The 26,822-nt window shown below is 42.8% G+C and overlaps 1 protein-coding gene across 2 annotated transcripts in view; it reads right to left on the reverse strand.

The window, feature by feature from the left end:
- Positions 1-26,822, reverse strand: part of MAML3 (mastermind like transcriptional coactivator 3) — a 409,382-nt gene that overhangs the window by 146,954 nt on the left and 235,606 nt on the right. For both annotated transcript variants that reach the window (XM_004768481.2, XM_004768480.2), the window contains exon 2: positions 19,669-21,219. In XM_004768481.2, coding sequence (XP_004768538.1) covers positions 19,669-21,219 — 1,551 coding nt within the window. The remainder of the gene's footprint in view (positions 1-19,668; positions 21,220-26,822) is intronic.

The following is a 26,822-nucleotide window of genomic DNA, read 5'->3' on the forward strand; positions in this document are numbered from 1 at the left end:
TCGGAACTGGTTCTCCATGAAGAAAAGGCTGGCAAACCAGAAGGATATTGGTTCCCATGTGCATGGCTGACCAGATAGCCAAACCCTGCCCCCAATTCCAATAAAAAGCATATAATATGCACAAATATATCTGGAAAATGGGGGTGGAAGAAGGGTTAAAGGATGGTTAAAGGGGAAGAAAGAGGAAAGGGCTGGATTTTTTTTATTGGTTATTATAGTTTAGGAGAATAAAAGTGATTCTGAAGCCGCTGCCTTGGCAAGGATAGAAAATACAAACTAGAACGCCTGATGTGATCTTCAGATGGCTTTCTGGTTCCCGTTTGACTCTGCGAGTCTCATCATTGAGGCAAAACTGCATCAAGTTTAAGAACTCAGGTTTGGATTCAAACAAACTTCGCTGTGGTTCCTAGTTCCCATTCTTAATCTGTGACCTTGAACAACTACTTAAACTTTATATGACTGAGTTTCAAGATCATTTGAAGATGAAATGCAATGGTTCATGTCAAATGCTTAGCTCAGGTTTTGCAACACAAAGCATCCCACAGCTGGTAGCCACAATATGTACCTTCCTTTGGATCAGAGTTTCTCAACCTGGGCATTACTGACATTTTGCACTGGACAATCCTTTGTTGTGGGGGCTGTCCTGTGCATGCAGGAGTTTTGCAGCATGTCTGGTCTCTACGCACTTAGATGCCAGTAGCAGCCCTCCCCTCCCCGAGTCGTGAAAACCAAAAATGTCTCCAGATATTGCCAAATGTCCAGTGGGGCATGGGGGAACCAAACCATCCCTAGGAGTGAACCACTGCTTTGGATCAATCCAAGATCTAGAAGATAAGAACAATTCCACTCTTCCCCTGGGCATTTACATTTTTATGTCCCAACTTTAGAAAATTCATAATCTTACTTTGAAAGCCTTGTAATAAATCACATAACCATAGCGGTCTCAGTTCCCTCATCTTGAGATGGTATTATATCTGGGTTCACTCTCTTTCTGACCCCAAGACATCTACGCCTAACACTTTCATTTCACCAAGAATTTTAAAATGGTTTCTCCCTATGAGGACACTTATGTAAGGAATACATGTTCAATCGGAAAAATAAGGAAATGCAGTTAAGCAAAAAAAAGAAAGAAAGGGAAAGAAAAGAAGTATCATTTATAATCCTGGCAGTTAGAACTAACTAGGATTAACATTACAACAAATGGGTTTTCAGATATTTTTTGAACACATAAATGTGTGCATTTTGAATACATAGATGTGCGCATATACACAAATACACATGTACATATATACTTGCACGATACATACACATATCACGCAAGTATTTCTTGTATGCTTGTCATTTTTCCCACTCATTAATTCTAGCAATCTCCAGACCTAGTGCTAGACACTATATATTTTTTCTCATGTACCACTTCCCTCAAGAACTGGTTCATCAACTTGTGTTTTCAACCACCATCTGGACACGGATTAACCAGAAACCTACTGCTTTCGTGCTTTCTCTCTCCACTGAAAGACATTTTTAATTGACTGTCTGACTGACAATTAAGTCGAGCAGTGTTATGACTATCCCCTTTGGCTGACTCTCCCTTTACCAAGAACAAAGGCTATCTTCATTTGTTTGTTTGTTTGTTATTTTTGTTTTGTTTTGTTTTAAGTAGGCTCCACACCCAACATGGAGCCCACGGCAGGGCTTGAACTCAGGGCACTGAGATCGAGACCTGAGCTGAGATCAAGTGTCGGATGCTTAACTGCCTGAGCCACTTGGGCACCCCAGGTATGTCCAGTTTTTTAAGTTAGGTTTGGAAGTACAGTTTTTTTTTTTTTTAAAGATTTTATTTATTTATTTGACAGAGAGAGATCACAAGTAGGCAGAGAGGCAGGCAGAGAGAGAGAGAGGAGGAAGCAGGCTCCCTGCTGAGCAGAGAGCCCGATGCGGGACTCGATCCCAGGACCCTGAGATCATGACCTGAGCCGAAGGCAGCGGCTTAACCCACTGAGCCACCCAGGCGCCCCTGGAAGTACAGTTTGACACCCCTTTTCCTCACATGCCCCAAACCACACCCACTGTCGCTTCCCCCCTTCTCTGACTTTTGCTTTGGCCCTACTTCCCTGGTCACATCAGTCAAGTCCTAATTATTTTGTTCCAGGTGTGCCATTTCCTAGCCTCTCTCCTGCCAATCACTTTGATCAAGATAGGACTCTCTGCTCTTTTCAGAAACCTACAATGACTACCCATCGTTTCTTGTATCACAGGTTAGATCTTAATAACGAGCTCCGAGGGGCCCCTCACTGCCTTTAGTTCTCCTCCTAAGGCCTTGTCTGTTCCTACTCCTCGGCTGGCACTTCTTATGCCTTATCAACTCCTCACAGCCCGCAATTCCCTTACTCCCCTTTCTGAACAACAGTCCATTAAAAGTAAAGTAAATCAAAGAGCAGGGCTGATGTCTTAAAAAGGAAGAAAAACTAGAATGTTAATAAATTATCCTTCTGCTTGCGCTTTCGTTACCAGCGGTAGCTAATTATTTATTATATTAATAAGGTGCGTCTTTTTTAGATTATTAATGAATGCCTTATTTATTTATTTTGATTTCAAAAACACATTCGAATTTTTACCGCAGTGGATGAAATGTGTTTGTGATCCTAGGAAGTCAATCCCACAAAGTGATCTTCTTGTAGCAGGATTTCTCGTCAAGGTGCATGCATTTACTACATCCAAAAGACAGCCAGTTTTCTCAATTAAAAAGTATACAGAAGAATAACCCTTGAATTTGATCATTGTAACTTGGACAATGTGCCACTCTATCAAATATGAATGGGAATCTGTCTGCTGTTATTATTTAAAAATTATTTTAAATCCAGCTTTTACTAGAGGATAAACTTCTTAAGGGCAGGGACCATGCCTATTTCGTCCTTTTGTCATGCTCAGCATAATGGGAATATGGCTTGCATGCAACTGGTCCTCAATAAATGTTGCTAGGTGATTCGCATTTGAAGGGGAAATGGAAAGAAAAGCCTGGAGGACTGAAAGGATTTGCGTGCACGCATCTTGCTGTGAATAATACAAATGTGGAGAGAAGTGACTAAGTGGGCAGCATGGGCACTGAGGGCTCCGGCCCCTGAAACACTCAATAATCGGAAGTTCTAATGTGACTCACAGCAGCACCCGGTTGTACAATGGAGAGCGGAGGGAACTGGAGGAGGCGCTGGGAGAGCTCTGGGGGCTGCAAAAGGGAATCGCAGCACAGAGCAAGCGACGCTTTCAGGGGGAAATACTTAGCAGAAGAGACAGCAACAATAGGTTAGAAACAGGAAGTGCCTTAAAGTGAAAAGGTAAAGGAGAGAATTCTCAAAGCGGAGGTGAAAACTCACGCAACTAACAAGGTTGGGTTTGGCGTGGACAAGAGCAGGGCTCAGATGTTAGATCCTCCAAAATTTTTTTTCCTACTTTAAAAGCGAAGGTTTCTTCGCATGTGAATACAGAATCCTACATTAATTCTCTGCCAGCAGGCGTAGTTTTTTTTTTTTTTTTTTTTTTTTTTTAAAGATTTTATTTATTTGACAGACAGAGATCACAAGTAGAGAGGCAGAGAGAGAGGAGGAAGCAGGCTCCCTGCTGAGCAGAGAGCCCGATGCGGGACTCGATCCCAGGACCCCGAGATCATGACCTGAGCCGAAGGCAGCGGCTTAACCCACTGAGCCACAGCAGGCGTAGTTTTGATATCTGGTCTGTGGCTGCAAAACGTAAGAAGCAGCAAATTTCCAGTGCGTTTAGAGCCTATGACTTTTTTCCCTCTGCCCCCCAGCCCTCTCTCTGAATCGGCCACACCACCCTGATCCACATTTCTGCCACCAGGTTCTTCCGATTCTAAACTTCTCTGTGCCAAGACCCTTAAGCTCGCTATGAAATGTCAAAAGCCTTGCCTGGTACCCAGAGTTCACAGATAGGTCCAGAAAACTCTTGACACTCCCTTTGGAGGGTAGAACTAATTCCCACCCCTTGGAGTGTGAGTGGGACTAAATGATTTGCTTCATATGAACAGAATAATGAAGATATGAACATGTGTGGCTTCAATATTATGTCATAAAAGTCACTGAGGCTTCTTCCTTGCGTTCGCTTGAATCACTCACTCTGGGGAGGCCAGCTGCCATGTTACGAAAACACGTGGTGGGAGAACTGAGAACTCCAATCAGCAGCTGTGTGAGGGAGCCCCTGGGGCAGCAGGTCCCCTAGCCCCAGTCCAGCCTTCAGATGATTGAGGCCCTGGCTGACAACCTGAGGGCAGCCTCCTGAGAGACCCTGAGCCAGAAGCACCCAGCTATGCTGTCCCTGGATTTCCTCAGACTTCTGTGGAAAGTAAATGTCATCTTAAGCTGCTAAATTCGTAATCTGTTACACAGCAATAGAGAACTATACAGTAAATTTTCCAATAGAACTTATTTAAGTTGTTTTTTTTTTTTTAAGTTTTATATAAATTCTAGTTGGTAGGGGCACCTGGGTGGCTCAGTGGGTTAAAGCCTCTGCCTTCAGCTCAGGTCATGATCCCAGGGTCCTGGGATCGAGCTCCACATCAGACTTCCTGCTCAGCGGGGAGCCTGCTTCCCTTCCTCTCTCTCTCTCTCTGTCTACTTGTGATCTCTGTCAAATAAATAAATAAAATTAAAAAAAAAATTCTAGTTGGTTAACATACAGTCTAATATTAGTTTCAGGTGTAGAATTTAGTGATTCACCTTATCCATACAATACCCCGTGCTCAACACAATATGATCCTTTCAGTAGATGTAGAAAAAAACACTTGACACAGTATAACAGCCATTCAAGATAAAAATTCTCAATGAAGTAGGGTTAAAGGGAACATACTTCAACATAATAAAGGCCATATATGAAAAACCCATAGTTAATATCATCCTTAATGGGGAAAAACTGAGAGCTTTCCCTCTGTAGTCAAGAATAAGTCAGGGATGTCCACTCTTACCACCGTTATTCAACATAGTACTAGAAGTCCTAGCCTCAGCAATCAGACAACAAAAGGAAATAAAAGACATCCAAATCAGCAAGAAAGAAGTCAAACTTTCACTATTTACAGATAATATGATAGTCTATGTAGAAAACCCGAGGGGCACCTGGGTGGCTGTCAGTGAATCATCTGACTTTGGTTCAGGTCATGATCTCAGTGCCCTGGATGAAGCCCTGTGTGGGGTTCTGCACTCAGCTGGGAGTCTGCTTGAGATTCTCTCTCTCCTTCTCCCTCTGCCCCTTCTCCTGCCCACGGCTTCTGTCTCTCAAATACTCTTGAAAAAAAAGTAAAACTAAAGAAAAGAAAACCTGAAAGACTCCACCAAAAATCTGCTAAAACTGACAAATGCAATCAGTGAAGTCACAGGTTACAAATCCAACATAGAGAAATCTGTTTCATTTCTATACACCAGTGATGAAGCATCAGAAAGAGAAATCAAGGAATTGATCCCATTTACAACTGCACCAAAACCCATAAGATACCTAGGAATAAACCTAACCAAAGAGGTAAAAGATCTGTACTCTGAAAATTACAAAACTCTGATGAAAGAAATTAAAAGAGGGCACCACAAAGAAATGGAAAAACATTCCATGCTCATGCATTGGAAGAACAAATATTGGGGTTGTTTCAAAAGTTTACTAAAATGCCCATTTAAATCTACACGCCCCCAAGAGAGAAAAAAAAGCTTAAAGTATTAATAGTTTTCATTATAATGGGAATACTTGTTTACCTGCTCCTAATACATGAAAAGTTTAGATATTATAAGTGTTCGGTTAAATTTAATCCTGCCTTCCTTTAGCTTCTGATTTTGACAAAGACAAATGATTCTCCTCATATAATAAGGTTCCTAAAACACCTTGGACACTGACAGGCCTCGAAGAGTCTAGGAAACCTGGAAGATAAGGGGCGGGGAAGTGGCTAGATTTCCTATTGAGGTGTTTTTCTTGTTTAATCTCATTTATCACAAATGAACAAAAAAGGGTGACATTTTCATATTGTATATTAAAATATGACAAATAAGTAATTCTTATTTTAAACAAGTAAATGCAGGAAGAACAATCTTGTTATAGCTCGGATGAAAGAAAACTTTAAAAAAAAAAGATTTATTTATTTGACAGACAGATCACAAGTAGGCAGAGAGGCAGGCAGAGAGAGAGAGGAGGAAGCAGGCTCCCTGCTGAGCAGAGAGCCTGATGCGGGGCTTGATCCCAGGACCCTGGGATCATGACCTGAGCCGAAGGCAGAGGCTTAACCCACTGAGCCACCCAGGCACCCCAAAAGGAAACTGTTTTTATGAGCATTGAAATCTTGCTAACAGGTGGCCTGTACACGGGAACATTAAAACACTTTTATTACTTTGCAGCTCCTATCTATATAATTTTCACATGTTTCTCCCAGAATCTTTCTATCCTTGTTTGAATAGATTTATCCAATCCACTGGATAAATGGATTTATTATCAATGCCTTCACCAACTGAGCCACCCAGGCACCCCTCAACAGACATTTACCAGACTCTTGGCTTGGCTCAGGTCGTGATCTCAGGGTCATGAGATCGAGCCCCAAGCGAGACTGCACTCACGGGGGCGTCTGCTTGAGATGCTCTCCTTCTGTCCCCCCACCCCCTCGACTTGTACTTTTGCACATGCTCTCTCTAAAATACATAAATAAATCTTTTTAAAAAAGTCTGTTGAATGTATGAATGAATAAAGTTGATTTAGAGGAAAACTGAGGCAGAGCTATATTCTCCCGGAGATTAAAAAGGTATGAATAGCATATGATACAACCAGTGTTTTCAATTTAAAACACACACACACACACACACACACACACACAAAGAGGACCTACCATGGGCGGGTCTGATGCTATTCTAAATGCTTTACATAATTTAATACAGAGAATTGTCATAATAATCCTGTTATTATCATCCCCATTTTCTAGACACCTAAAGCTGACAGAGGGTGGGAATTGCCCAAGGTTGTGCAGGGAATGAGTGGTCAGTCAGGATCTGGACATGTGTCTGAGCTTCAGTACTGGCTCTTACCACCTCCCTACGAAGGCCAGGCCGTTCCTGACCTGGTCTCACCCTGGGGCTCCTACCCAGCCAGTTCCCAAGTCCAGGGAAGGCAGGAGTGGCGGGGAGAGAAAGTCCTGCAAAGTGATCAACTGGGCCTGCTTTGTGCTGTTTTGGGGAATTGTGTTTATTCACGAGTTGCTCTCACTAGACCACCAATTTAACACTCTGCCAACTGTCCAATTATCCGTGCTCACGTGGAGAGAAGTGGGTTCTTCTCCAGCTGCACACCTTTTTTTCCCTCTACATAATTAATGAAGCTCATCAAAACCCTAGAAAACAAGCCCAGAGCACCAGCCACTCTCATTGACATGTTAATAGGGGGTCAGGTGCTCCTGACCCTACCAGGAGATGTTTATGTGGCTTTAGCTCCGCTCACCAATGTTCTATGCTGATGACAGGACAGGGATGCTTAAGGGCTGAGCTCCTTCCCCTGATCAGCGGCCACAGGACACACTAATGGTGGTGAAAGTGTCTGAAGGCGGTAGACCATATGGATCAGATAAATACTAATGCCGATGGCACAGTGCCTGCCATGTGCAGTCTGTCCAGAGGAGGGACCCAGCGCTGTGAGGACGCCTCCCTGGCCCCTGGAGGACAATGGGAAGCGAGAATCTGTTTTGTCCTGTTCAGGATTATAGAACTTTCCAAAGATGATGTAAAGAATAAGAGGCTTCGAAACAGCACAACAATTCTCATTTGACTTTGTCTCTGATTGCCTTTCCGAACACGGCCGATTTTATGATTGCCCTAGACCCTGCCTGTCCGAACACAGTAGCCACCTGCCACAGGTGGTTACTGAGCACTTGAAGCACGACTGTTCCAAACTGAGCTGGGCTGGCACTCTCAAAGACACATCAGACTCCAAAAGAACTTGGCTTAAAAAAAAAAAAAAAAGATATAAACCATCTCATTACTAATTCGTATATTGATTATGTGTTGACATAATAACATGTTAATACATCGGGTTAAATAAAAATATATTAAAATTAATTTCACCTGTTTCTTTTTGCCTTTGGTAACATGGCCAACGGAAATTTTTGAATTCCACATCTTGGACCTGTGGTTTGCGTTCTATTTCTCTTGGTCCGTGCTACTCTCAATTTGGAACACCTCTACCTGTTACTGCTGAGAGGGGCGCAAAGGCAGAGCGATTTTCCAGGTCTTTTCTCTGGGCTCTTCTGCCGCATTTACGAAAGGCTGACTACTAGGTGATACTGAAACCAGCGGACTCTCCGTACGTAATGAAGACTGTTCTACCGCAGACATGAACTGCCTTCCAGAACCTTCCGTCAGCCTTCAGCCTGACAGCGTAACACTCCGTGCCCTGACTGGCCATGGCACGCGCACACCACAGCACTGTGGGGTATGTGGAACTCATATTCTTACTGCACAGACCTGAGAAGCTGACCCTCTGCTCTACATCCAGGAGCTTTTAGAGAATGAGCAGGTATACCTGGAGTCCCTCCCTGTGGGCGTGCTGTGAGTGGATAACACAGGGGTGGGCGGCAGAGGGGGCGCGGGAGGGAGTCGTGGTCATGCCTGGGGAGCCTGTGGGGCTGTGGCTGCCGTCCATCGGCTCAGAGGGGGTGCCTTTTTCCTAATTCTCATCAAGGCACTGTAAAACTTGTGATGGCCTGAGATGGACCACTTTGTATACATTTTCCTTGCACCACTGCCCAGGCTCAGTCTGGCACTGAAAGGAGTTCTTGGCTTAATAAGCCCATTAATGTCCTTTGTATGAACTGGCTGGAGCCCAGTGCCGAACAGAATCCCAAATAAACTTTTCAGTATCTCAAATGCAAAAGCAATTAGAGGATGCAAGTGTGTTTATAAACCTCTTCTAGACAATTATAATATTAATAAATGGGAGTTATCAGTTTAGATACTATTTGGGGTCAATATTTAATGTTTTGGAAATACAAAGTATAGGTAACTTGCATAATCTCATGAAACATATTAACTAATCATGACAGTGTATCAGAAATCTAACGAACATGAAAGGTATTTTGATTCTTTATGCATTGGGTCAGATGCAAGCCATTTGGTGTCATAAAAAAGATGAATTCCATAGGAACTTGCTCAGGAACCAAGATATAATACAATAGCCCTGTATAGGAAAATAGCTTTTTTTTTCCCCCAAAGAGTTTTATAACCTGTAGAAAAGCTGAGAGTTGCTATAAATAGTTCAGGAAGGATGACATAATAGGTTTTAAAACTTGGAACCCTGGTCCTCTAATATCCTTGCATGGTGACTCTCCTTTAGAGTACTCTCTTTAATATATAAGATGTGACCAAGTAAATCCTTAATATAGAAATAGTACACCAAAATGATATGTCTGTTACTACTCTAAAGAAAACAAATACTTTCATAATAATGTGAATTTATTGAAAAATAAAAGCTTGCCAAAACAAAAAGCCTAACTCTAAAACACAGGAGGAGGAGTAGCTATTTGAGGCTCGATTTAACACAAACCTTTCAAAAATTGCTGTAAGTTTGCTTCACACTTTTTGCTGAGTGGGGAGCAAGTACCTTACCAAATGGGAAACACCAATCAGAAGAATAAGGTAAATAACAACAAGTGTTGGTATTGCTTTTTAATACAAATAAGATCTGATATTTAGATTCATATATGACCCGCTTGTCATCTTTCAGAAATGATTATACCGCCCCAGTATTTAATCTTATGATCATAAATATTTGATTCATGGGGCACCTGGGAGGCTTAGTTGGTTAAGATCTGCCTTTGGTTCACGTCGTGACCTCAGGGTTCTAGGACTGAGCCCCGAGTCTGGCTCCCTGCTCAATGCCGAGTCAGCTTCTCCCTCTCCCTGCCTCCCTCCCTTCTCTCCCTTCTTGTCACATAGTTAATCACCAAGTTCTGTTATTTCTCTTTCAGTTACTGCTGCGTCCATTTTCCCTTAAATTGTAAAGGACGCATCCAGACAGATTCTTACAATCTCAAATTAGAAAGGGTAGAAAGTCCCCTAAGTGTCCTCCCATGCCTTTCACCAAACTGTTCCCCAACACGAACCTTTCTCCCCAGCCTGGTTACCGTTTGCACTGTGCCCACTTAAGGAACAACCCTTTGCTTGAAGGAGAACGCCCTTCCACTCACTCACCATCCAACCTAACTCCTCCTGGTCATTCGTGGTCTACTCAAAGCTTATCTCCCCATGGAAGCTGCTCTTTTCTACTCCAGGCTATACTGACCTGCCTTCTCTCTGCCCATAATCCCTAATGTAGAATTTTTTAGTGGCACTTAACCACTTGCTGCCTGGTATTGACTTAACCTGTGTGCCTCCTTGTCTCCTTGACCAGAATGCACATTGTGGGACACTGTAGATGATGATATTCTAGTATCTCTTTTTAGTCTCCAATATTTAGAATTTTAGAAGTGAATATACACAGGGAGAAGTTGCTTGGTCAAGTTTCACAATTTTCCACACTTGTGACAGACCTTTAGGCTAATAGATTCCTGCCAGGTAAACAACAAAGCCAGACCTACTCTCTGATGGGCGAATGCACTGGATATCCATTGGGAGGCACTGGACAGGGGTCATGGATGCAGTGAATGACCTTGAAAGGAAGGGAATGTCAAACTCAGGAAGGAGAATGAAATTAGGCTTCCAGCACCTTCCCAAAGCTCAGGAACACCTGGGAAAAGTGCCTGAATTCTATCCTTGACAGAACAGTGTCAGAATATGGAACAGCAGAGTTGTGGCTCTACTGATGTGTAGGTTAGCATTCTTGCCCCACGGAGGATATCCCCTAAGAGGCCCAAAGGAAGCTTAAGTGAGTTCTTCCCTTCTATAACAGAGTGTCTCTTCCTATAGGTCCTGAGGACACAGGGCCATGTTCTCTGTTGGTCCTGAAGCAGAGGCATGGACAGATAGCCAACTGTCTCTTGGAGAGACAAAGGACACTCCACCCTTCACCCTGGTGGAACTGGAGGTCATGGTGGAAACAAGGACACAACGCTTTGTGTTCTTAAGAAAATCAACAGGAGTAATTCTATGATTCACAAAACACAGCTAGAATCTACAAGATTTGATCTCTTAAAAAATTTCACTCTTTGCTAAGACAAATCCATTAACTGCACAGTAAACTAATTTTCCCATCTTGCCTGAAACAATGCAAGTCTTAGAACCTACAAAGTTTATAGTTCCACAGAAAATATTTATGCCATATTTAAGCATATATAAATATTGACTGTGAAATAAACATAGGCTGCTTTAATTGCAGATTCAGAGTTGTCTTACACACAACATCTCCATTAGAAAACCGTAGTGGTGATGGTTTCATTAAAAAGGACACTCCCAGGCCCCATTCCAGACCTACAGACCCTGAGTATTTGGCAGCAGAGTCTGACTATCTGCATCTTGAACAATTTCCCCAGATGATTCTTGGGCCCCCCAAAAGCTTTAGAACCACTGATTGTTGGGGTATAAGCTCTCTAGTTAAGCAAGAATACTCTTGTCCCATGAAACCTTTAAAGGGTATTCTCATAGGGTGCCAATTAAACCTCTTTCTTGCACAAAACTATCATAAAATAAATTCCTGAAACTTTTTCTTTTCTGCTGTTTACTCTTAGCCTCATATTTCTAAGACTCTGACAGATCATCAATCAGGATTTTCAAAATATGCCAGTGTGTGTAAGGAAATGACTTATTATACCTATCAATATGAACATTTCATTTATTACCTGGATTTTTGTAGCACTTCGCCCACTGGTTTCCCCTCAGCTAGGAGGCCCTGGATTCAGTCAGTGATGAGTGTTCTGTCAATATTTTACCTTGCATCTGAGCTGCCAGATACTATTGGCTTTGTCAGGGTCATGGAACCTAAATTGTTTTTATAGTCCTTGAAGTAAGTCAATATTTTCAAGATTCTGAAAACTATTCAATGATTATAATCACGAGATCTTATTTTAAAGAAGCAGGATGATCGTGTTGACACTGCTGTCCTTTCAAACATATTTATTTGACATATGTAAATTTTATAATAAGGGAACACTTTAGGTTTTATGACACCAGCTCCATTAAAGTCCAAAATGTTTGAAGCAATAATGTGAAATTTGCTGTAAAACATAAATTTTAATTTTAGACAATATTCGATATTCAGATAGAAAAATGTTGAAAGTCACTGAGGGAGCCTCTGGTAGGCTGATCACCCACATTTATCTCGGCTTCCTCAAATGCCCCATAACAATGAAAATAAAGGGCTAAAAATGACTAAACATTCAAGAACAAAGAAGATGGGAGAGAGCAATAGCAATTGAAGGGTATCAACAAAATTCTGAAGATGAAAATCAGATGGTTGAGCGGTAAACAATTAGCAGCTTAGAGAAAGCTAAATCTAAGCCTGCAGTAGGGGAAACCAAAAATAAAGCAAGACGATTCAAGCCAAAGAATGCTATAAATTCTCAGAAATTAGAAGGACCTCTAAATACCAGGGTGGGAGGTGGGGTGTGCACAAAAGGAAAATTGGTTAAAGTCCTGTATAATTAAGAGGTGGACCAGATATACTCCCCCAGACTGGAAGAAGGAAGGTGCACAACTTGACAGAGAGATGAAGTCGCAAGTCTTTGGAATTCTGGATCCCAGTCATAGCTGAGGGTGAGCTGAGGAGCTGTACAAAAACAGGGAGATTAAATGAAAGTCTACATAGCATTTAGCATTTAGTGAAACACTCCTCATCATCCCAACTCCCTTCCTCTGCTCAGCTCCAAAAAGCCAGTGAGACTGAAGGAGTCTTTTTTGACTGGCCACAGGGCGGAAAAAAATCTATAGACACAGTGAAATGGCTGGGTTCTAGCCCAATCCCGCTATAGCAAAGCCACACATATGACAAGCCCCGTGTAAGCCTGGAGAGCAACTAATTAGCTATATGATATCTCATTCTTAAAATAATTAGACATTTGAGAAAAGCTTCTAACATGAAAGAAAGAAAAATCAAATGAGCATATGGGGAAAGGGTGCCTGCGAGAAAGAGACAAAGCAGAGAGCATGAGAAAACTTACTTAATTTAATGAATTTGATTTAAATGATAATAACCTTAGATCAAAAAGGGTAAATCAGAGAACAAGAAAGAACTTCTGGAAATTTGAAATGTGAAATAAAATGAAATATTTTAATTTTCGAGTTGGAGAATAAAGTTAAGGAATCCTACAGAACGTAGAACAAAAGGACAAAGATACAGAAAGTTGAAAAGATATGAAAATTAGAGAATAATCCAGGACGTCCAATATATGATGAATAGAATTTCCAGAAAGTTAAACATAGAGAAAAAGGAAGGGAGAAATAATCAAAGAAATAACACAAGAATATATCTTTAGGATACTCTTCCAGATTTTTAAAGAAAAAGCTCATAGTAGCAAGCACAGAGACACAGTGAATGAAAAATGGTTACATTAAGGCGTATCATTATGAAATTTCAGGAATACAGAGATTTGAAAAGCTCTCAGAGTAAGGAAAAAAAAAACGGTCACACACATAGTAGAAGAATCCAAATTTCACTAGATTTTTTAACAGTATGATAAGCCAAAGGATCTTGAAGAAATGTCTTTGAAATTCTGACTGAATGTTTCTTTTTTTTTTAAGATTTTATTTATTTATTTGACAGAGATCACACGTAGGCAGAGAGGCAGCAGAGGCAGAAAAGGAAGCAGCCTCCCTACTGAGCAGAAAGCCTGATGCGGGGCTCGATTCCAGGACCCTGGGATCATGACCCAAGCCCAAGGCAGAGGCTTTAACCCACTGAGCCACCCAGGCGCCCCCTGACTGAAAGTTTCTTAACTATAATTCTAGATCTGGCAAACTCTCAATAACACGTGAGGATAAAGTTATCTTCAAAAATAGCTTTTATTAAAAAACAATCTCTTGAGCACCTTTTCTGAAGAAGCTCTGAGGATGTGCTTTAGCAATTTGAGGGACTAAGCCAAGAAAGAGGGGGAGAGGGATCAAGAAAACAGGTAATGCGACCTGGAGAGGAGTGAAACATTCCATGAATAATAGTGCAGGGCGGTTGCAGTATTTCACTTAAGTAGCAGACCAAGAAGACTACAGGTAGAAGAAGACTGGAACAAGAGGATATAAACCTTCAGGGGAAACAGTGAGGGAAAGAAAGAAAGATCAAGGAAGAGAAAGAGATAAGAGAAGAGGGAGAGAGAAAAAAAAAGGAAAGAAAATAAAAGAAAAATAGATTATTTGATGTTTGATCCTATCTTGAGTTTTACAGAGTCGGACAAGTCTGAGGATGGATTGAAGGTAGGTGTAAGGACAGCACCGATTAAAAAAAAAAAAAGAGGCTATTACTAATTCTAAGAAAAACCAAAAGTTGTCTAGGAAAAGAACTAGAATCATAGTATAATACATAATGACGCTGTGATGTGATATGCAAAAGCCACTCATGTAAATAGGGAATACTTTAAAATCATAATCTGTGATATATCTAGTTATACTGAGAGTTTAGGGAAGAGAAAGAGAGAGACTCTGTGTGTGCGGGTTATGTCTGTGAGGAGGTAGTATAAGCAGGTTAAATCCTCTTCTACAGAATCAAATCACTGACAAATTGAGAACCAGCAGTTGAGGGAGATAAATAAGAGAAAACAATGTAAGAACGGAGGGCATGAAGCAGTGGACTGCTGTTTCTCCTCAGAAGCCTTATAGTATTACTTAATTTTCAAAACTATGTCATTTATTATTTGAATAAAATAAATATATTTTAAAGAAACTAACAAAGGGGCTCCAGGTTTTTAAAGTTAAGGAAAATGTATCTTTAAAGAGATTTCCAGGATGACTATGAATACCACAGCTCTGTTCTTTTCGTGGAGATTTTATGGCTAAAAAGCTCAAAATAATATACCTCACATGGTACCCAACATATTTCGGTAAAATAAAATTGAAAGGGGAAAATATTCTACAAAATACGAGCATACGTGCTTCACTGTGGTATACACAGCCACACAGAGCAAACACACATGTAAAGAATACAGCAGCACAGTAGTCTATAATCTATCTAGTCCTAAGAGAGGAACTACTAAAAATTGACATAACATTTTGGAAATTATTCGCTTTCCACTATTGCATACAGGAATTATTTTTGGGCTTCGGGTATCCCTGTCACCTTCTTTGACCAGCAAGCAGTCATTTGCTTTTGGTTTACGTCTTACATGGTTGCTCCATTGTTTTTTTGTTTGTCAGACACAGAGACTGGGTTTGCTCTCCCAGCAATCTCATTGTTGTTCTATTGGTTCAAGATAACCACCTCCTATCAAAGGATTCTTTTTAGACCTGTCTTTCCGGTTCTTCTATTTGATCTCAAAAACAGCTCTGTGTTATTTTTGCTAATGCTCTCTCCACTGGAGCTGATCATCAAGTAAACATATTTTTGGCTTGAACTTTGATAATTGCCATGTTTAATGATTTATTAAACACGGTTATGTTGAAGACACAGTGTTAGGTACCATGAAAAAACTGCAAAAACAGGGGCGCCTGGGTGGCTCAGTGGTTTAAGCCGCTGCCTTCGGCTCAGGTCATGATCTCGGGGTCCTGGGATCGAGTCCCACATCGGGCTCTCTGCTCGGCAGGGAGCCTGCTTCTCTCTCTCTCTCTCTCTCTCTCTCTCTCTGCCAGCCTCTCTACCTACCTGTAATCTCTCTCTGTCAAATAAATAAATAAAATCTTTAAAAAAAAAAAACTGCAAAAACAGAGAGAGAGAGACATACAGAGGCAGTGGGAAGGAGTGAAAGGAAAGAGAGAAACAGAGAGATCCTGTCTTTGAAAAATGAGATTAGAAAAAGATAACAGATAGACCTGACCAAAGTAAGTTCTGGTTATTTCAATTCAGAAACACAAATTTTAAAAATTAAAGAGAAATCAAGAAAGCCCAGTATATGAAGTTCCAGAGAGTGAAAAGAAAGAAAGAAGAAAATGGAAAGAAGAAAAAGATCAAAGAAATAATATAAGAACATAACCCAGAGAAGATTCTGAAGCTTGTACTGGTGGAAATTTTATTGATTGCTTCACCGTCACTGTTTTAGCTGAAATTTGATGGGAATTAAGAAAAGAAGTAAAAGAGGATGTGGAAAGAGAAAGGAAAAGAGAGTGAGTGTGCAGAGTGGGTTTTATAACTATCTCTAGAAGCAGGGAGGAATTCACAAATAATATACGCAAATTAATAGAAAATAACGGCATCACCTCAATCCAACCGACAAAGTGGATAAGTAAGGATTTTTAAAAAAGAATTAGTGGAGCATAAAAAAAACAACAACAGGGAATTTTCTTTGCTTAAAATGTTTCTCTCTCTCTTTTTTTTTTTAAGATTTTATTTATTTATTTGACAGAGTAGACAGAGAAGCAGATGGGGGTGGGAGGTGGGAAGCAGGCTCCCTGCTGAGCAGAGAGCCCCATGCAGGGCTTGATCCCAGGACCCTGAGATCATGACCTGAGCCAAAGGCAGAGGTTTAACCCACTGAGCCACCCAGGCGTGCCTTAAAATGGTTTTTTGCTTAAAACGTTAAGAATTCTTTTTCCTAAAAAAATAGGTATTTTTCCTGATGGTAGAATTAACATACATACATGATAGAAAATTTAGAAAATTTAGTAAAGTGTAAGAAGAAGATAATAATCACAATTTTACCAACCCAAAATACCGCTCCTAATATTTTACTTATTTAATATTTTTCTACACATATCAAAAAATACAACCTGGACTGTAACATACAAGCTATGGTATGATCTGATTATTTTGCTCACCTTATGAGCATTTCTATGTGATAAATCACTTATTAATATCATGATTTTTGTATACATTATCTATTTTTCCAAAATATTTATTTTGGTTCCCGTTTCTCATTACCATAAGCTTTTTTCATTACCATGAGCACAATCTTTGTACATAAATCTTTGTTTAATTTTCTAATTATAAGGAATAAGATGTAAATTCTGAGTAGTCACATTACTCGATAAAACATACTTGAAATTTTGAAATAAGCCTTTTTTTATTTCTAGTTTTTGGTTCCCTCCTTAAGAAAATATCCAGGTAAGTGAGAAATGGCATCTTCTGAAAGAAATGTCATTGTCTGCAAACATCCCAATCAAGTAAACATCTGTATAAGATAATCACTTTGAAATAAATGTTTCCATATTATTGGCTTTGGTATTCAAGTCAATCATTAAAACTAAGTGTTGATCATGGTCCTTGTGGCCAACAAAGAGTAAAGTGAATTTTCACTAGCAACAGCAGAAAACAAATTTGAACTACACCTATGTATAATTATATTTTATATCTTGCCTGTAATTTGAGCTCGTATTTGTGCAATGTACTCGCATATAGTGTAATTAACTATTCTGAGAGCTATGTAAATACTGCTCCACAATCAGATGAAAGCATGAAATAAATGGGATGTTTGCAGAAAGATATTCACATGTTTATATATGTATTTTGAAGCTTGTTTCAAACAGTGGTGAGTTAATATTTCATTAAAAAGTGTGCTTTTGCTTGATGGTTCTTTTTGAGGTTAAGAAGTGATTATTCTAATAAGGCCTCCAAAAGGCAGATTCTGTCCACCCTGAAAGTACCTCGTGAGATGGAAGGAAAAGAGGAGGAGCCCAGAGATTTAATCCAGAAAACCATCACTTTTGTTTCTACACTTGACTGAGTCCTTTCAAAACATGACCTCTGCAGCTCAGGGCTTCGGTTACTCGTAGTTAGGCAAGCATAAGGACCTGAAATGAGTACCTTTAAAATTCATGTTCCAGCAAAGACAAGAACTTTGTCCCAAGTTAGCAAATTTCAAAAGACATTTAGTGAGGGTGGGGAGTGAGGATGGGTTCATACTGCACCCGCATGTCTGCAGAGTCTGTGAGTTGGAATTAATCATCTTTGGTCTGGCTCGGAGGAAATACTTCACGGTAAAAACAGCAAATGTAGCAGCACAATTTGTATTAAGATTACCAATAGACCATTCCGACAGCTTGTGATCTCATAAAGCCCGACGTGTCTGGGCTACAACAAACATCCCTGTGTGTTGCCTGTATTTTTGCCTCCTTTGAAACTTAATATTGAAGTGTATAAAATGTTGCATTTTCCAATGGTGCTTTTTTTTTTTTTAATGAAACCAAGATAAAACATAAAAGCTCACATTTCAGTGCTGTTTTTCTACCAAGCTACTGATTACAGCTGGTATAAACCAAGCTATATTTTTATTCCTCCAGACAGAATTTCTTTGGAGCTGGCTGGCATGTGAAGACAAGACACCACTGTGAGGTTTGGGGCTTGGAAGGCTGTGAAGGACAAGAATCAAGCCACAGAGCCCAGGCCTGTCTCTGCAGGCCAACACCACCTCCTGCTCTACAGCCCCCATCAAGCTCTGGAGGTGGGGTAGGGCGGGGCGGCGGAACTGAACCAGGAGATGCAAACAGTGATCTAAGATCAGCCCATAGTACTTCCCAGGGCTTCTAATGCATCGTCTGTGGACACACACCCAAGCACTAGTTAGAACCTGTTTGCACGTGAAAGCCCTGACAGCAAAGAATTTTCTGCAAAATCCCCAACCTACAGGCAAATGTCAGACTCCTGAGAGGACTGAGGCACAACACAGCCACTGGTAATGAAAGGGTGGCTCTGGTCAATTAACCCATGTTTGGAGAACAGGCAGAATAGTGCATTTCCCCACTCCTGCAAGGTAGATAAGCAGCTTGCTGGGGGTGGGGGGGGAGGATGAGGGAACTGAATGCTTGTCAGTAAGGATTCACACCCCAACAGGTTGCCGCTCATTTTCCCCATAGATCACTGAGGGCCCTACATCCCTAAACCAGGATGTCCTGAAGAAAGACAGCGGGACAGAGGAGAATTTATTTTGATCCAGCACTAAGATAGATCCACCATCAGCTTTTCCTGAGTGAGAGGGGAATGCATCGCGAAGGCTTTATTGCACTTCCTAGTCACGCCATGTTGAAACAACTTCTAATTGTGCTAGTCCCGCAGCCAATGCTTAAGGGCGGAATGGTCCTACAGAAATCTATCCTCCACTTTGAAACTACAGACAACGCTCCCACATTTAACCATCAACAATCCATGGCTCCATTATTCACAATTCAGTCAGATAAGGCGGAGGTGGTTTAGGACCTTATGAAACTGCTGCGGCGATCCCTAAACGCTCCACTCTCACTCCTACCCTGAGGTTAAGCCTCTATGACCTGGGAGAGAAGCCACAGAACGAGCAGCACGTTTTACCCTGTGACCTCTATGGCCTGCCTCTCTCGAGCGAGAACTTGATTGTCATTTCTGCATCTTTATCTGCCGGCAGCAATAATAGAAGTTTGACTCCCAGACATTCAAAGACAGGAAAGTCTATGATACCAACCTTTTCCATCTCTTAGGAGAAAGGGAGAAACCAAACCAAACCAAACCAAAACCAAAACCTAAGCCTGGCCAAGGCCAAGAGGTTGCACGGGAAGGATTCTGCCCGCAGGTAAGGAAAGGCCGCAGCCACCGGAGCGCGCACAGTCCCCCATCCCGGGTCTGAAATGCACCACCGGCACTGCTCAAGGTGCCGCTCACTTTCACACCTACCTGACCGTGGGAAGCAAGCGCGGCGTAAGCCATGGGCTGAGTCATCACTCCTTTCTGCTTCATGAGAAGCATGCGCTTCTGCTCCTCGCTCAGGTGCGCCCGGGGAGCTTGGAGCTGTGGTGGCGGCGGGGGCGGGGGTGGCGGCTGCTGTGGCGGGGGCGGTGGGGGTGGCTGCTGCTGGATGTAGGGCATCAAAGGGTTTTTGTTGGGGTTGGCCATCGGGGGGGTCATCCTCTGACTCAAGTCTGCATTAAAATGGGTCAGAGGCTTAGTGTTGCCGTAGGTAAGAATATTGTGCTGTTTGCTTAAGGAGTTGGTACCCAAGTTATTTGGCTGCTGATTGATCATATTCATGTGGTTCTGCGGGAGGTAGTTATTCATTGTCGTCTTCTGCAGGTTGTTGGCCATGGGAGGCACTATGGGGTTTTGGTTGTTAAAGGCTTGGGGGTACATCATTGGGCTATTTGGTTTTTCTGCAGCGAAAGCTGCTCCGTAGGGGCTGGACGGGGGCCCTAAGGGAGACCAACTGGAAGTCTGGTTTGAGTGTTGTTGCTGCTGCTGCTGCTGCTGCTGCTGCTGCTTCTGTTGCATGAGTTTGGCCCTCTGTTGCTGCTGCACTGCCATCTGCTTGAGCTGCTCTGCAGGGGACAGGTCAGAGCTAGCTACAGCCACAGGGCCCGCTGCGGGACCAGCCACGGGCACTGCTACGGGATTAAGGAGATAACCGTTCCCAGGCCGCGGTGGGGCTTGGCCTGGAGTGTGGGCTTGGTTCGGGGTCTGAGGGGACGGGACAGCGCAGTTTGCTGGTGAGCTGGCAGGGTTTGGAGCTGCGGGAGTGCTGGCCACAGAAGGTAAACTTGTGGCCGTGGAGACAGTAGAAAAGGGAGGGCCTGAAGAGGAGGGCCTCGCCTGCGGAGAGCCCATGGAGACGTGTGCAAAAGGAGAGTGAGAGGGGTCGCTCTTCACGCTGGCGCTCTCCTGGGAGAGAGGGGTCTCCGTTGCCGGCTGTGAGAATTCGGCCTCCTTTTTCTCCTCAAAGTCTTCGTTGAACAGGTCCTGTATGTCATCTTCAGGAACAGTGTTGGCCAACTCATCGATTAACTCTTGCCACTCCTGATCATTCAGGTTAATGTCTGAGAATAGCTTGTTCTGATTTGAAAGAGATGTTTCTGATGTGTCTATGCAAGTAGGGTCATCTAGAGGCTCTTGTTTGAGGTCCTTGCCCTGCAGGATGGTGAAGCTGTCCTCCAGGTCACTGCAACCATTGACTGGAAGTTTGATCTCCGGAAGCCTACCATTCTTACTTAGATCTTCTAGAAGCCCAGGAGTGTGAGTTCCACTATTCTGCAAGGGCAAAGAAGGCTTCAGGTCAAGTTGGTGAAGAGGAGAAGCTGAAGGCAGTGGCATGTTGATGGTTTCCATTCCTGTAGGAATGTCCTTTCGTATTCTCTTGCTCGTTGGAGAAAAACTCCCATCGCAAGCACCATTCTGCTGGTCTCCATTAAGTGGTGATCGAGCTCCTTCCAACTTCCTTTTCACAGTCTCCTGGAGCTGGGAAAGAAAAAAGAAAGAGGGTGAGTAAATCTCCAAGTCATCATTCACTATTTGAGCAAGGTGATGTATGACTGCTGTGAACTAACTTTTAAATGCTTTATCACACATGGGAAAGAAGTTCTATGTCTAATTTCAAGAGTGGCCAGGCTTCAAACTCTGTGGGAAAAGGTTTTGTCCAAAAGAAGAGCTCATGAGGCTAAGAGATAGAAAACAAAATCAAGATTGGAGGATGGGGAACAAAGGAAAAGAGAGTTAAAGGCAATACTTCTCTTAACAGCTGAGAATCATCCATTATTATTTTCTAAAGCAACACAAAATGTGAGACTTGTCCCCAAATGTGTTATACTTGAGAAAGATGTTAATACCTATCATTAACTTTTCTCACCTCTTAACTGAAGACATCAAGGAATTAAATCAACAATATTTTTAAAAACACTAAAAATCCTCTAAGCATATGGAATTTAACGTTTACTGAAGTGCAGAAATGAAGACTAACGGTTGACACAACCCACAACTTCTCTTCAGTTCTTATTTACTTGACCGCCCAGCACCTCGTGATGCAGCCTGCTCTGCTCCAAAAGCATGCTTCCATTGTTTTCCATGCTATCACATATTCCTGGATTTCCTTTTTTCTCTCCGTCTGCTCTTTCTCAGGGGCATGTGTGGTCTTCGTTCTTTCTAAATGATGGAATTCCTCATTGTTTGCTTGTCAGCTTTTGTTCCTGCCCATTCTACATGCTTGCCTACGTGATTACGGCCTTCAACAGCTTCAATCATCCTCTCTAGGCTGATGACCCTGTTAACAATGTACCCAGTCCAGTCTTCCCTGTGGAGGTCTACTACCTCAGCATCCTCTTCCTGGTTGTTTCATAGGCATGTAAAACTCAGCATGTCTCAACAGGAAGCTCATTATCAAACATGATCCTCAACCATGCTCCCCATCTCAGCATCCACCCAGTTCCCGACTCAGTATCTACTCACTTCCCCGAACCGGAAACCTGAGCTTTCCTCTCAAAATGTCTCCCATCACCATATCACCAGGTCCTATGGATTCCACCTCTAACATATCCCTCGAATATGCCCACTCAACTCCAACCTCACTGCCACTATCCGAGGCCAGGATACCATTTTATCTGCCTCACTGCCACTATCCGAGGCCAGGATACCATTTTATCTGCCTAGACTGTTGCAGTACTTCTAACTGGCCTCCTTGCCTTGCCTCCATTCATCCTCCATTATTCTTTCATCTGTTCCTGTATTTGTTGCTTTGCTCTCCAACAATCTATTCTCTATGCGGCCAGCTCTTTCAAGAAATATATAGCTTTTCCTGTTTATAGCTCTGTAATGGTTTCCATTGCCTTTGGTTTGAAATCCAATCTGAGCCTGCTTCACCTGGTTTCTGCTTCTCTGTTCAGCGTTACCTCCTTGTTCCCTGCCAAACATTTTCTATCAACTCCCTTGAAAGTTTTTCAGTTTCTTAGATGTGCCAAGCTTCCTCCCACCTCCAGGGCATTGTCCATGTTGTTTCTTTTCTTGGAACAAACTTCTCCCCTCCCTCGGGTTAACAGCTAACCATCCTTCAGATTGTATCGTAGACTTCCCTTCCTCTAGGAAAACTTACATCTTTTCCCCCTCCAGCTACATCAGGTACCTTCTTTGACCTGCCTACACTGGGTTGGATATCCTGGAATGAGTTTTTCCAGCACACTCCACTTCCCCATTTAGAGCTCCTACCATACTTTGGGGCAGTTTCTTGGGTGTCTCTTTAGTGAGCTCCAAGAAGGCTCTGACTGATTTGCTTACTGCGTATCCATGGGGGCCCCATCTAGTGTTTGGGTTCATAGCAGTAGTTAATCAATAATGGCAAACTGAATGATTAATTCTATTGTCTAATTCAGGAGTTGAAAGAGGTGAGTTTTAATCAGAGCAGGAGGCAGCTCCACTGACCATGAGGCATACCTGACTTTGTGTGTGTGTGTGTGTGTGTGTGTATGTACATGTGCATCCGGCTTATTTATAGGAAAGCTCATGTTTGCATAGATTGCTAGCAATAAATGTGCAATCAAATAGAGGGCCCCAGTGCGCATGACCTGTGATGGATGAAGCTGTGTGTTTCTCCTCTAGCTCAGGCAAAGGACCACCACCCAGCCTTTTGGGCAGATCCCTGAGGCTACAAGAGTTTTTGCTCAAAAAGTAGCAGGTCAAAGCAGACCCAGACCTCCCTGGTGGGGAACTTGTGCAGCAGGAGTCTGCAGGTTGTGGTGCCTTTGCTTTCCTGTTCTGTGGGAATATTCACCACTGGAACTTAACTACGACCCAGGAACTGAGGTTCACTGGTAATGGGAACTCTAGCCTGGAGAACCCTGGCATGTTGCGTCCACGTAACTGGACTTCTCAGGTAAGTCCAGTTAAGAAACTCTCGTTAACTCTATGGATTTATTAACCATGAACCTAATTCATCCGTCTGCCCCCTTCCTTTCTGCCGGCGAGGGGCCAGTGTGTGGGGCTCGGGTCAAAGAGCTTGGCATAGGTTAGGTACTGAGGGAGTGCCTGCCGAATGACCAAAGAAGACTAACTCAGGTTAGAAGTGGGGGGCGGTTAGTAACTTCACAGAGTGGAAGGTGGAAGGCAGGAGGACACGGGGAGCAGAGAAGAGGCAGAAGAGTCATCCACGTGCGCACTCTCCTATTCCTGCAAAGGGTACAGTGCACCACAGAAGCAGAGGAAGAGAGGAGCCGAATTCCCCTGGACCCTGTTCTTCAGCGCTCACACGTGGAACTGCCAAGGCTCTCAAGGAGCGCTACCTATAATAAAACCAATCTGCAGATGATGTGGGGGATCCTACGCAGGGCCACTTTATTGCTGTTCTCTCATAAGCAGAGAATTCCACTTCCAAAGTCAACAGAAAAAGTCCTTGAGTAAAAATCCAGTCTCATGCTTCCTCCTCAATCTTATATTTTTAATCACAACACCAAACACTGTGTGCAGTCACTTCTACCAGTCACTGGTAGAACCCCAGCCTTGCTGAAAACAAGGGCCTCACCAGGACACAATGGCATTTGACTTCAAAGAAGATCGATCCATCGTATGAGGTGGAAACTGCTAGAAAATTTTGTTATTTATTGAACAGCCCTGGGAACTGTAGTTCTGAACACAAGTATGGCAGATACCTGAATGTAGCTCCAGTGCACCAGCAGCAAGTTCAAATATCACAGCTTCAGGTCCTAAAGAAACGAAGATTTGGGGCTCTTGGCACCATCTGAAGCGATGTTGAAAAAAATATATTTTAAAAATGAACCTGACTTTATTTTAGAAAGTTCAGATCCCTGATTCTGTTTTTGGCTGTGAAATAGATGGGGCAGGATGGGGAAATAAAGACAAGTGGTCTGTTTGTTTCTCTGTAAAGAGTGGTGCCTGAGACCATGCTGAAGGACAGATCTGGCTGGAGAGCCCAAGTTTCACCTCTTCCCAGCTGAGGGAGCCTACCTGGGTGAGGCACACTGGGCAGTAATACAGAAAGAAACAGGAGCCCTGGCTCTGTAGTTACAATGCCTGGGGTCAAACCCGAGACCACCCCCTGCCCCCCCAACTAAGAATTAATACATATAAATGTTGTCTGGTACTTAACACATGTTAGCTATGATCCCCTCCATTAGAAAGTGAGTTACATGAGGGAAGGGATTTTTCTGTTTTGTTCACTACTGGGTCCCCAGTAGTGCAGAGTTGATAGTCAGTCACTGTCTTTTGAATGAATGGAACCTGGAAAACTTAGTTCACTTCTCCTCCGTTTTGTTTTCCTCATCTGCAAAGTGGGTTAATAATGTCTAGCTTGTAGAGTTAGTGCAAGAATGAACTTAAATGCAGTAATAGGGACAACACTTAGCTTCATGCCTGGTACCTGGTAAGCCCCCACGGTAAGCCTTAGCTATTGTTATCTTTTAAAATTCGGTGATATCGGTAGTTCCACCTGCAAGTGAGCTCAATTACTTCCTGAACCTTCAAACTACAGATAGGTAGAAGGATGATATTTCTGTTCCTTCTTTAGCTGGCAAAAATCCTCACATTTTCCAAGCATCTGGTGTAGTTTTGTTTGTTTGTTTAATATGGACAACAAAAATGAAATTTGCCATTCAAACTTAAGTCTGAGCGCTAATGCATTCGTGTTCTAGATTGTTAGAGTAGCACTAGGTTGTGGAGGTTCAAATCGAATGCATTTTCAGCATGTGACCTGAATGGAGCTGCTGAGTATTTCCTTCCCCTTGAGGGCCTCGCATTCTCCACTGCTGGCTCCTTGAGCCAGTATCCTGACATACAACATTTGGAAATAGAAGAAAGACGTCATCAAATATGCTATGTTGTGGTTTTATGTTTTGTCTAGCTGTGTCCAAAATAGTTAGAGCAATCTTAGCATCCCTACTGTCTGTCTCATCATCGTCTGCTCTACAGGAGGCTGGTCTGTGAGTCGAAGTCTCTCATGTCCCTTTTGGAAGACAGAAGGCGAATCGGCAGGAAGAGACAGAACCTGTGAGCTTGAGAAGGCCGAGGAACTCTCGAGAGCTCTGCTCAGTCAGCAGGACGGCCAACTGAAGAGAGGGGTATCCTGGTGAGCCTTGACCACCCACGGACTCAGGTAAGAGTCTCGTCCCAAATGGCTTCCTCTTGTGGAAGTCCCTGGCCCTTCTGCCTTACAAAGCTGGAAGCTTCTTAGTGTGATTTGTGCCCCTGTGGAAGAATCACAGAAACTCTTGAGCATCAGCTCCCTTGTTCCTGTATTACTATTATTACGCGTCAATGTTTTTTCCCATGAAGGGAGGCTATGGCGCCAGGGCCTGAAGTAGGCTGTGCATCCCATGCCTGTGACAATATGGGCCGCTGTCACGTGTCAGTTCCTCCAACGGAAACAAGTCCTCCTCCAGAATGGCTTCAGCATAAGTCTCTCATCTACAGCGTGGCTTCATAGCATGTGTTTCTGTGAAACCGTCCTGTGCATGTATGTGCGTGTGGGAGACAGAGACAGACAGACAGAAAGGGGGGGGGGGATGGAGGTAGGGGGAGAGAGGAACTGAGAAACACAGAAAGAAATTGGGAGGCGGAGAGAGACAGAACAGTTCGGGAGGGCTGACAGGACACTCGCAGCAGTAATAAGAATACCTTTGCCTTTGGGGTTATAAAGCACTTTCACCCAGGATGATATTTTATCCTCCTATGAAACCTTGGGGGCAGGTCATGTGCTGGTCTTCCGCCTCAATGGGGAAAAGGTCAGTGTTTTGGAGAAGGTGGAATGGGAGAGGTAGATAATACCCACAATAGGGATGGGTTCCCTAGCTAGGGTCACCAGGCCTCTGCTGACACAGAGGGGTTTCTTAGGGGTCCCCTGGGCCAGCATATCCATGGAAGAGAGTCTTTCTGCCTTTCGGCTTTTAGCAGCGCTAGTAAGATAAACAAAACAAAACAAAACAAAACAAAACAAAAACCTCATATTGCCCCGTCCTTAATTTTGTATGAAATTGGGCAGGGTCGCGGAGCCTGGGAGGAAAGCAAATGACACTACTATTAATAATGAAGCCCTTTAAGATGAACGCCATTGGGGTAAGCCATCA

This window comes from Mustela putorius, unplaced genomic scaffold (genome assembly GCF_011764305.1).
Source record: "Mustela putorius furo isolate JIRA1106 unplaced genomic scaffold, ASM1176430v1.1 tig00000083_pilon_pilon_pilon, whole genome shotgun sequence".
NCBI lineage: Eukaryota > Metazoa > Chordata > Mammalia > Carnivora > Mustelidae > Mustela > Mustela putorius.